General features: G+C 39.2%; 1 protein-coding gene across 1 annotated transcript in view; it reads left to right on the forward strand.

Moving 5' to 3' along the window:
* xrcc1 (X-ray repair complementing defective repair in Chinese hamster cells 1) overlaps nucleotides 1–10757 on the forward strand; it is a gene marked incomplete in the record, with an annotated part of 17489 nt that extends 6732 nt beyond the window's left edge. Inside the window, 7 exon segments of the mRNA XM_035672458.1 lie at nucleotides 4998–5079; nucleotides 5181–5271; nucleotides 7397–7442; nucleotides 8274–8410; nucleotides 8685–8775; nucleotides 8897–8972; nucleotides 9587–10757. Coding sequence (XP_035528351.1) covers nucleotides 4998–5079; nucleotides 5181–5271; nucleotides 7397–7442; nucleotides 8274–8410; nucleotides 8685–8775; nucleotides 8897–8972; nucleotides 9587–9694 — 631 coding nt within the window.
* Between the last annotated feature and the right edge of the window lie 1078 nt (nucleotides 10758–11835).

Raw genomic sequence — 11835 nt, forward strand, 5'->3', positions numbered from 1 at the left:
TGTACAGAAAATTAATTCAATTTCAATTCAATTTTATTTGTATAGCGCCAATTCATAACAGAAGATATCTCAGGACACTTTTCAAATAGAGCAGGCCTAGACCGAACTCCTTTTAACATTTACAGAGACCCAACAGTACCACCATGAGTACATATCATACACCTCCAGAAGACAAATAAACAAAAAAAGCCTCTACAATAAAATTCTGGACTGTATTTTCTGGAGCTGATTGGAGTAAAGAGTGAGTCATCTTGCTTCCTGCTGATCTCTACTGAGAGTAACACATTCACAGGTCAGGCCTGTCAATTCGACAGGATGTACATATCGGGCAGTCCAGCCAATCATAATGTATTGAAGTGTAGAGCACATCTGGTACCTACTGATGGTAATGACACAGCCAGAAATAGAATAGAAGAACATAGGTAATAGAACTATTTGAGTTAAGTTTGATGGATATTTTGAGACTGTGTGCCACTGTAATTGTAGCATCAAAATTCTATGCTATCACTACTGCCTTCATCTGTCTGATAAAACTATTTGCCCTTAGTTTTTCTGACATAAGTCTCCATTGCAGAAATGTTCCATAATGCTGCGTCACACAATATTCAGAATTCGGTGCGTGAAAGGGAGCTTTGAAGTCGTATTTTTATCCTTACCGTGGTGATTTGGAGAGTATTGACATCAAGGACGAAGAGTGCTCACAGTTCCCTCACAGGCGGCATCAATGATGGATTTGAGAACGTATCTTGTAGTTGAATGACTGTGTATGAATGGATGATTAATGATGATCAGCAGTTCGGAAGGAGGGCTCACCCTCTTCCAACTAGTGAAATCCTGTAGAAACCTTATGATTTATTATATATCCCACATCCGCTGCCTATTTTTATACAGCCAAACAGTGCCAATTCATAGTTCAAATGTGCCTGCTGCTGTCTTTTTTAATGCCTACTTTTGCTATGCCATAAGTAAAGTATTTTAATGAACTTTGGAGCTGAATAGTCTGACTGATTTTCTAAGCTTTTTTTTCTCTTTGTGCCCTGCACTAGAACTGATTTTATTTTCTTATTCATAAGAAGTCATAGTTAAATTAGAAATGTGACAGCATTCCATTCAGAGTTTAGCTGTGTAGGAAGGGTTTCAGAAATATTTCTAGGTCCAATCCACTCAGATTGCCTTTTACAGAAATGTTATTTTTTTTAAATTGCCTGCTCATGTTTTGGTATGTATTAATCTCATGAATATCTCTCATCACTTTGTTGCATGAAACATTTGTGTTTAGAGCTGAAACAATTGGTTGATTAGTCAACAAGAAAATTAATCGGCAAATATTTTGATAGCTGATTCCACCTCATTCAATGTGTTGTTTTTTCTGGAGGTCTTTGTCTCATATAATAGTCCTCAATTGAGTTGATAAGTACAGAACAGGAACAGTCACAAACCTGTTATTAGTGTGCCTTCTTTAGGATATAATTAGTAATCTTCATATGTCATTTCAAAGAGTCATCCAGTTATAGCTGGATAAATCTGGTGATAAGGTGCACAGAAATAAATGTTTTTGCTCATGTTTTCAAAGCCAGAATTGAAAAAGGTCAGAGTTATATTTTGATTGGATTATTCTGGACAGCCAGAGTTTGTATATGAGCTGAGACTGTGAGAAAAGTAATGTGGAAAGCGTTTTAAATAAATACTGCCAAAGGGCGATGGCACACAACGCTGCGGTTTTCTGAAATCTGATCCTTACTTTAAGATTCTCAAAAAGTGCACTGAAATGAGAAGTTGGCTTCAGCCTGTGTCGTCATTCTCCCTCATGCTCGCATTTCTGTCAATTTCTGATGGTGCCAAAGATCCCTCACCCCCGTCGTCCACCCCTCTGCTCCCCCCTCTCTTGTTGTCAGAATAATCCATTCCCCTGCCCAGCACCACTATTGTGCAGCACGTGGAGTGTGCAGCTTTGATGATGTATCCTTTATTTAAAAGCTGCATCTGCTATGGGTAATTAAAGGGACCACTTACTTTGATGCTGACAAGTGCCCAAACAAATACACACACTCACACTCTCAAACTGTTGCTCCATCATGCACACAGACACTTTGTCCTGAGCATCTGGAGGCAAATGCACAGCTTCATTCAGCTCCTGACAGGCATACGTAGTGTGTAGTGTATATTAGAGAGATTGTTACATCAGCTAAGCAGCCCAGAAATGCTTTCTCCATAGTCATTATCCAATCAGTGAGGATCCAGAGATAGACAAAGGGAGAAGAGAGCAGAAAATACTCAAGCATCTCTACAGCGTCCCATCGCAATAGATCTGAATAAGTAAACAAATTTCTCATTAAAACGGAGGCTCTGCTGCAACATCCACATAGGAATTGGAAAATAGTTTGCATGCTGGAGCCAGAATATCAGCACAAACACTGTGATTAATCTACGGCACGTTAAACTAATTCACAGACAAACACCTAAAAGTTCCGGTCTGAAAATATTCACTGCATCCTGAAGTGTACAAACCCAAAGGTGTAAAAAGAAAATTGTAGTGTGCTGCAACTAATGATGGTTTTCTTCATTGAGTAGTGAAGTGCTGATTATTTTCTCGTTTGCTCTGTAAAATGTCAGAAAATAGTGAAAAAGTTTGTCCAGACCAACAGTTGAAAATTTACAATGATTTATCAGCTCTAGATAATAATAATAATAATAATAATAATAATAATAACCAAGTATTTAAACAAACATATTTTTATTTATTTAGTTAGTTGGTGTAAAGTTCAAGAACCAACAAAATGTATTGTTTTTGTTTCTGCTTTCTGTTAGATCTTCAACTGATTTATAGAAACTTGTAACTTGAAATAAATTAGACTTGAGATAAAGAGACTAGTGCTGAAACAATTAGTTGATAATCGGAAAAAAAAAAAATGGAGAAAAAGGTTATGATTGAGTTTAGCTTTCCCAAATGAGGATTTGCTGCATTTGTTTGCTTTACAATGCATCATTATTGAATGCCTCTAGGCTTTGAACCTTTGGTGAAACAAAACAAGCAATTTGAACATTTCACCTCAGGCTTTGAACTGCCTTACCACCCAGCATAAAAACATCACATAACAAAGTAAAAGCAGATATCTTTACTGGTTTTTATCCAAAAATAAAGGGAAACTAATTGTAGCATGCAAGAAAAGACAATTCGATTGGTAGCCATTTACAGTATACACGCAAATAGCTGCTCTGGATTAATGAATTATCAAAAAGGGTTTCAGCTCTAGTATAACTTAGCTTTTCCCTCTCAGACAATTGTCTCGACACTTATCGCCCGCAGTGTCCCTTTTTCATTTTCCAATTTCCTGGGCACTGGGTTTTATGAAACAAGTAAGCATAGGTCAGTGATATGTCTCGCTATAGCATGAGCGAAAATTATTACACCTTAATACTGGTATTTCCACTCTCTGCACCTCACACTTCGGAGCTGATAATGTCCAGGTGGATTTATAGTGGCCTGAGGAATATATGGAGAGGGTGGGGAGAAATGTCCTTATTATAGCCTTTCTCTGCACGTGTGAGTTAAGTGTTTTCCTGCATGCCCCATCCATTTCCTGTATTATTATCACTTCTGTTATGTGTTCTCTGTGGAATTTATTGGGACATTTGGCTTTTTATTTCTCCCCACACTCCCTTACCCTTTGCAAAGGAACATTACGCATGTTTTATTTGATTGTTTAATTATCTGTCAACGTGGCTATGTTTGCAGATATTTAAATAGATTTTAATTACATTTTGGGGAAAGTTAGCGACTTTATAGGATTGCGTATCCTTGACAGACGTATCCTGTCACTCATATGAGTAGTCTAGTTTCACCATGTGCATATATTTAGATGAAGTAGAACTTGATGTCACATAAGCAACGTGTCTTACCTTGACCTCCAAAATGGTCAATATGACACTGGATTTTACTGACACCAGCGATGAAGTCTGCTGTCCAACAGACCACGAGCAAATTAAATGTCAGTCAAGTGTTTGGTCTTGAAGGTCACACCAGCATTTGTCCTCGTTTTTTGTTACCTTTGGTTTCCCAAGTACACACAGTAGGGCTATATCTCAGCATTTGGTTCACTTCTGTAAAGAAAACTAGATGTAAAGTCGGTGTCTAATAGAATATGTTCCCAGTTCCAGACAAGAAAACACAGAAGAAGCCTATGAAGATTGTATGATAGTTAAACATAAAAAAAAATACAGACAGAGAATTGTATAAAAAGTTCCCTAAACAGGAAATAATCTGCTCAGAATTCCTCAAAATCACTGGTTTTAAACAAACTTCTTGCGGTTACTGTTAGGCAATCTGACAAAGCATTGTGTTTGAACCAGACTGACGCCTTTTTAGAGGATTGTTCCCCAACCCTCCTCCTGATGGCGTGTTTGAAATGCAGTGGTCTCTCAACTTTGCCTTGTAAAAAGGCAATTGACAATTTAGCCATCCTCTTGTACCAGCACTGTTGCACTTTTCAACAAGAGCTTTAGGTAGTAGGGGCAGTAGCAATACAGCATTCAGTTTGACTACGTGGTTTCAATTTGCTGATGGCATCTGATGAGCCACTCTGAGCCACTGTGACTGCTAAACAAGTTAAATGTGTCAGGTTGGTACTGGGACAGAGCCTAATTTATGACTGGGTTGTTCAGGAGTTAGGTTAATAGACATGTTTTTGTGTTTTTTTCCCCCTCCCTGTGCAGTAGATTAGACTCATAGCCTTAGTCTTAGATTTAGTCTTGTAGCATGCAATATACAGCTGGAGTGATGTTTTAACACCAAGATGGGGGAATGTCTGGTGAAAAATATTACCTCCACTTTGAACCTTGCTTTGGTTCCACTATTTTCTGGCAAAGGTCCACTGCTGTTTGAAACATTGTACAACTGAAGTTGATTGGGAGTGAGATATATTGTGCAGGCGTTCTTTTCCCTCTAGCCTTTAATCATCCTGACACATTTTCTACCCACGTTTTTTGTCTTCCTCCAGGTATTTGATGGATGGAGCAGAGTCGAGCTCGGAAAGCGAAATGGAAGTGGACGACGAGAGTGAAGAGGAAATGAACACGAAGGTAACTTTTTTTTAAGTGAGCTTATAAATAATGATGTAATGAAGAATCTTTTCCTGTCTGTAAGAGTATGTTTTAACGCTCTGTCCATGCTGACTCCACAGAAACAGGAGAGACAAGTGACCCCGAAAAAGACACCGGAAAAGAGGAAGGAAGATGATGAGTATGCAGGCTCCACTGATGTGGATGAACCAGGTTTGCATCAAACTACTTTAATAGGAAGTCCCACTGTGAAAAAATGTAACTGAACTTTACCTGATGTTTCATTTAAGATTCAGTCCACATCAGCATTACCACTTCAGTGACTTCACACTTCTCTTTCTTTCTGTACTTTCTGTACAGTTGTTGGGATAAAACTGAAAGCACATTATTGTGGCTACACGATGACAAAAGCCTTACAAAGTCTTAAATTGTGTTTTTCAATTGACTTTTACTTGACAGGCGGAAAAGGTGAAATGATAGTATGAGAAGTGGGTGGTTGGCCCATTAAAATAGAGGAAATGGAAGAATGACAGCCAAGACCAAAGGGGCACTTAGAGTTTAGATAAAGTGCAAGTGGAAAGCTACAAACAAAAAAAGAAAATTCAATTCTCCTGTGTTTTGAAGGTTAAAAAAAACAGCCTTTTCTAAGTCATGTAGACCAGCTTATTTATTGGAGTGCCTTTTTGAACTCACATAAAATGAACTTGAAGGTAACAGTTCAGATGATGTACCATAAACTCTCAAATAAAAGCCTGTATACGAATAATAGAACCTATAACAATAATTTAGTCTTGCGTTACTCACCACACCAATAGGCATTTGTTTTATGTTTGATATCTTCACTAATTCATTCTCTACAGTTATTGGATACATTTCTATAACATTTTGTGCTGTTCAGACCATGAAACGAGTTAGATAATGTTTACTTTTTCTTGAGGTTTTTTTTGGTTCAGTGTTATGTGTCTCCGCAGCTATTGGATAGATTGGCATTCTGAATGGACATGCATGTCCTCACAGAATAAAGACTTGATGATATCCTCACTTTTACTCTTGTCCACCAGAGGTGTCAAAATTAACTTTGATTGATTCTTTGGTTTGTGACCAAATACTTGGATACCCTCATATACACTTTGTGCTTAGTGCTAAATGGCAAATGTTAGCATGCTAACATGCCAATATAAACATTAACATAAGTGTCCTAACATTGCCATTGTGAGCATGTTGGCATGCACCTGTTAGTGTTTATAATTAAATGATCAATTTGGGCAACAGATTAACAAGTAAGAGCAACTTAACACAGTCATCTATTCCATAAATTAATCTTATTGTTTTTGTGTCTGGAAATCAGGCTTTATAATTTGTTCTCTCTATGTACTGAAGTTGAAACAGATAACACTTTACATCAACACTGCCTCAGAGTCACCTACCACAAATAAACACTGATGAAAATGAATAAATAGGAGGGACAGGAAATAACCCCTTCTCAGTCAGAGGAGGAAACAACACACCAAAATATAAAAATGTATTTATTTACTTACTTAGCTGAATTGTAAAGATGCAAGAGCTGAATTGTAATTGGCTGTGACTCATGGGAAGTGATTCATACTCAAATAAGTAAAGAGGGAGGGAGGATAGCACTGAAGCTGAAGAGGACTGGATGAATTGAGAGGGGCAAGGGGGCGACGTGAGAGCCCAGGGACTAGACAAAAGGGATCACCTTTATGAAGCACTTGGAAATGGATGAGGTGACAACGCCAGCGTGAAAAGGACAAGACCATAGACGCTGTTTGAGGGAGAAGCAAGAATGGAGGGAAGACGTAATCACTGTGAAGGGACTTGTGCATGATTCTCATTTCTATGTTAATGCGAGGCCAGAAGTAAAGTGCCGGGATGCATCAGTAAAGAGACACAACAAATACTGACCACCAAACACATACAAGGAGACGGCAATTTAATTAGAGCTTCTCCTATCTCTCTCCCCACCCCAGCACAAGATTGTATGGTAATACAAAGTGTTAAAGGATGCACCCTTTTGAACTGCATATATACGATAGCAAGATTTAACTTTTCCCAAAATGACCAGAAATTTGAAATGTACCCATGTCCATTTGATCATCATAGTTAAGTAGTTTCAACATGAGGGCCAGAGTGGAGTGATGGCATTTTAGGTACTACGATATGGCAACAACCTTGTGTTGTCAGTGAACTGGTATATTGTGGTAAACTATAAATACATGAAACGTTTTAGACGTTCATCATTTTCTCCGAGGCATTGAGATAAATCAGACCTTTTTATGTTAATTGAACCATACTGACAAATGAACGCTTCATTTCACAGGTGGTGATGATGAATCTGCAGTGGACACGGAGGACGAGCTGCAGAGGTAAACAAAACAAATAATGTCAATGATGCAGATTGTAAAATCGATGTGGACTACTGAGTTTGTTCTTGCTTGTCCTTAATGGTTGTTGACTCCATCTCTGCTCTGATGTTGCTCCAGTTGTAAAATAACCATACTATTCTGTCTAAAGTCAGTAATTCCACTTTGACTTGAGTTGACTTTTGATTAATAATTGCACCGCAAGTTAAGTTAAGCCATGTGAGCTTGCTTTGTTTTTCCTCGTAAGGGAATCTCTGAGAAAGCCCTCATCACTGAATTGCGGTACCAAGCAACCACTTACTCACAAAAGTCTTTCTTGTGCTTTTACTTGAAGTTACCCTAAATGAATACTAATGGCCGAACTGTTGGCCAAAACAACATTATGAAGGGATAATATGTGAAATAAGAGTTGTGTGTACAACTCATTCCACTGCCCCCTGAGGGAACAAATATAATTGAATACCAGAGGATCACTGCTTTAAAAAAAAAGTCACTAAATTGCAAAGGGACTGGTAGTTATGGGTGTATTCATGGTGGAATATACAACTTAGGAACTTGAACGCATGATTATCTTCAGAAGAGCTCCTTTTGTACTTACCTGGTTCTATTAAGCCACGACTGTATAGTAACAGCAACAAGAGTACATGCTGTAATAGTTTTCTTTCATGTTAGGCTTTTAGCTGATGGCCCATATAGAGTGACTTACAAAAGTGCGTTCAATTTGGCTTTAACTCTTTCTTCGACAGAGAACAAGGCAACAAGCAGGTGGGGTTTCTTCTTTTGAACAGCCATAGAACCATGTTATAACGAGTCCTTTTTCTGTCCTTGCAATAGGGTGGAGAACGAGAGCAGACAGAAGAAAGCGGCATCAGAAAGGAAGATGGTGAAAGAGGAGGATCCATACGGGGGGTCGACAGATGAAAACACAGACGCTGAGGCTGAGCAAGATCATCCCATCCCTGACCTACCAGGTATGTCTCTCTTTGTCCTTATCTCTGTGTCCTCCTGCCTCTTGTGTCTGTTCCTGTTGCTATCACAGGAACAGACGTCCTACCTTCCTCGTCGGACATTGCCAACACTGACAGAAAGTAATTGGACGGCTTTTTGCCTTTCAGGAACGCCACACACAAATGTCAAAGTGTGCTTCGCACTGTCTCCTTTATCAAAAGAACACCTATAATTACTCCTAGATATTGTGTAGTCATCAACTGCTCCTTTCTCCTCCCATTTTCTCATTTCTTTCAGACTTCTTGACGGGAAAACACTTTTTCCTCTACGGTAAATTCCCAAACAACGAGAGGCGCCTACTGCTTCGATACATCGTCGCTTTTAACGGGTGAGAAAGACTTCTAGAAGTAACCCATTACAACTTGAACTGGTCATGGGAATTTGCGGTGAAAAAGGATTTAGCTGCGGTTAAATGTTTGTATAAAATAACAATACTGTCTTTGCTCTAGTGCGATTGAGGACTACATGACAGAGAAGGTGCAGTTTGTGGTGACCAGTGAAGGGTGGCATGACTCCTTTGAAGACGTGAGTTGAGTCCTCTTGTCTCTCTCCCTTCTGTGTTACATTTCTTTGGCAGTCAAATGATGATGTCTAACACAAGCTTAAAAACATCTGTGTATATGTAAATGTGATCGTTTCACCCCCACAGACAAGACAACTTTGGGAAGCTAATTTTTTCAGGAAAGTTGATGCTTAATTATACAAAGTGCACAGCTGAAAAATCTCTTTTCAAAAAGCCAGAGAGGAAAAGAAACATCCTTTGAACATGTGACACCAAACGCTACCAGCACAGAGACTTCTTAGCCATTTTCTTTTGAGCAGTGAGCACTTATCACTTTGCATGGTATAATCAAATGAAAGCAATGAAACAAATTGGGAACCTCAGTGTTTTAGCCTTCCCAGTGAAAATGCAGCGGCGTTGGGGCCAAGAGGCTTTTGAATTTGTTTGAAATAGTGGGTCAGAATTGGTTTTCAGCCATTTGAGGGCCTTGTTAGCATCTGAATTAGCAGTTTTAGTTATACAATCCGAGCTTTCAGTTTTTCAAAGGCTTTATACCTCATCCTATCTGTCCATCTGTAATGCAAGAACACTTTATGACCCTCTGTGCCTCTCGCTTTCACTCTCACTTCCATTACAGGCGCTGATGGAGAACAGCAATCTGAACTTTGTCAAACCCGCATGGATTTACGCAATCAATGAACGACAGAAGATGCTGCCGTATCAACCCTACACTGTCGTCCCCTAACCAGTGCACTGTATGTACAAACAAGGATGTGCGCAGACACTCGCGCGTCACATCCTGACCAAGAAGCAATGGAGAAAGCTGTGTACACACATTTTGACTTTTTCAGATTCACCACTTCACCTACATAAAAGCAATAACCCAATTATAGTTCATTAATGCTTTTATATGGTTTTATACTTGCTATACATGAAATGTCTTCAGTCCTCGGATGTTTTCATCACAGGTGTTCTCCCCTTTTTGGCCAAGCTGTGGAAAAAAAGTATTTAAATGGCGTGTGTTGACGTTAATGTTAGCATTAGGTTTAGATTTATTATTAGCTTTTAATTTGAAGGTTGTTAGCTCTTGCATGGCCAGAACGTAACATCTTCATCATCAGTGTGCCGCTCAGTCACTTTGGCTTCATGAACAAAGCACCCACTTCTCTCTGATTCAGGACTTGTTTGAATTTCTCAGTTCCTGTGCTGCAGTTTGCTGCCGCTCACCTCGGCTACCTCAGGCTCCGTCTGGAATGAGTTATCACCCTGTCCTGACTGCCAGCGGCACTGATAAGACTCACACTTGTGTAAGCGGGCAGACCATTATGAGACCAGCCCAGAGTCAGGTGAAAAGTGCCAGTTATATCAGGCTGCAGCCACAAAATGCAAAAAAAAAAAAAACGAAAACACAGAACGACTCAATTCTAGAAATGAAAATGAATACTGGGTTTGTTTTTTTCCTTTATTTTATTAAATGTCATAAGTGTTAAATTGATGGATTTCTGTGTGTTGTGAAAGTTTGATATGGGTTGTGTTTTGGTTTTATTCACGTTGGGCAATTGATATTACAGCAGATGGACTGGCTTGACAGGTGAGGATGTAAACAGACGTCAGGGTTTTGCGTCATTCAAGATTTCCAAAATGCTTCTTAAGACACGAGGCGATGTCTGGTTTGCCGTCTGGTTTGCCGTCTGCTTTGGCTGTTTGCTTGTCAAAAGCAGCCTGTTAAAGTCTCTACCCTGAAGTGTTTTTTTTCTTTATGGTTCTTAATTATTTTGTCTAAATAAAAAAATAGATTTTTAAGTAAAGGTTTTTGTTCATTTTTATTCACCAAGCTGTCTTTGCACTTAGCTGCTCTCATTCCTCCCTATGTTCTCCTCCTTGTGTTTGCAGCTTGAGAGGCACTTTCTTCCTTTTCCTTCCTTCTCTCATCTCGAGCCCTCTCTCCTCTCTCTAATTTACTTCTCATCCTGCTTTGCGCCCTGGAGCCACTGGGTCTTCTGCTCTTCAGTCAAGGGGATTAGAAAGATGGAATGTGGTCGAGAGACAGGGGAAGGAGGGGGGGTGGTTACAGGGGAGAGAGGCTGCAGGGAAGATGGAAGATGGAAAGGTGTGGATGCATTTTTAAAGAAGCCCACAGGATCAGATTGTTCTATTGTACTTGTTGTGTTTGGCAAATTCACAGACATACCAACGAGTGCGAGGCATGTTAATGTTGGTACCACTTCCTGCAACCTTGTAACCTTGTGGCAGGCACTGATTTGCTTTTCATAAAAAGGAGAGTGCAAGGTCAAATCCATTTATGCCTGGAAGAAGGAAAATGTACAGCAGCTAACGGCATCATCCTCACAAGATGTCATATTTCATGTAAAGGCATAACTGTCACCAAGGTGGCAGGGAAGATGGGCTGACTTCAAATTGTCCCATTTGACAGGTCAACTTTGTTCAAACTGCAGTTTCCACCTTATTCTTGTCACCTTGATCTCTTCTAGTTAGATTTATTCTTTGCTTTTAGCATTTTTATATCTCTCGTGAATCTTAGCAATGACCTTGTCTGGCTGCTAATACAACCAAACATTGTTTGACTCTGTAGTTTTAATCCTCATTATCACTGGCACACAGTATTGAGTGTCTTCAAACGATAAATGTTTTTCTTTAATTATTATGAGATTTCAGTTCTTTATTCCCTCTGATACTTTTCTTTTTTTCTCCTCTTCTTTCTCGCCATCATTTTGTTCTTCCCACAGTACGGACTTGAATACTAATGCAAAAAAGTGTTTTGTATTTTATATTTGTCATTAATTTGGATCACTTTCATAGGTATCTGTTTTCACTTTGACTTCAAAGGTCCAGTGTGTAACATTTAGGAGGATCTATTGACAGAAA

The sequence above is a fragment of the Morone saxatilis genome, unplaced genomic scaffold (assembly GCF_004916995.1).
Source record: "Morone saxatilis isolate NCDOM2014 unplaced genomic scaffold, NCSU_SB_2.0 Contig24, whole genome shotgun sequence".
NCBI lineage: Eukaryota > Metazoa > Chordata > Actinopteri > Moronidae > Morone > Morone saxatilis.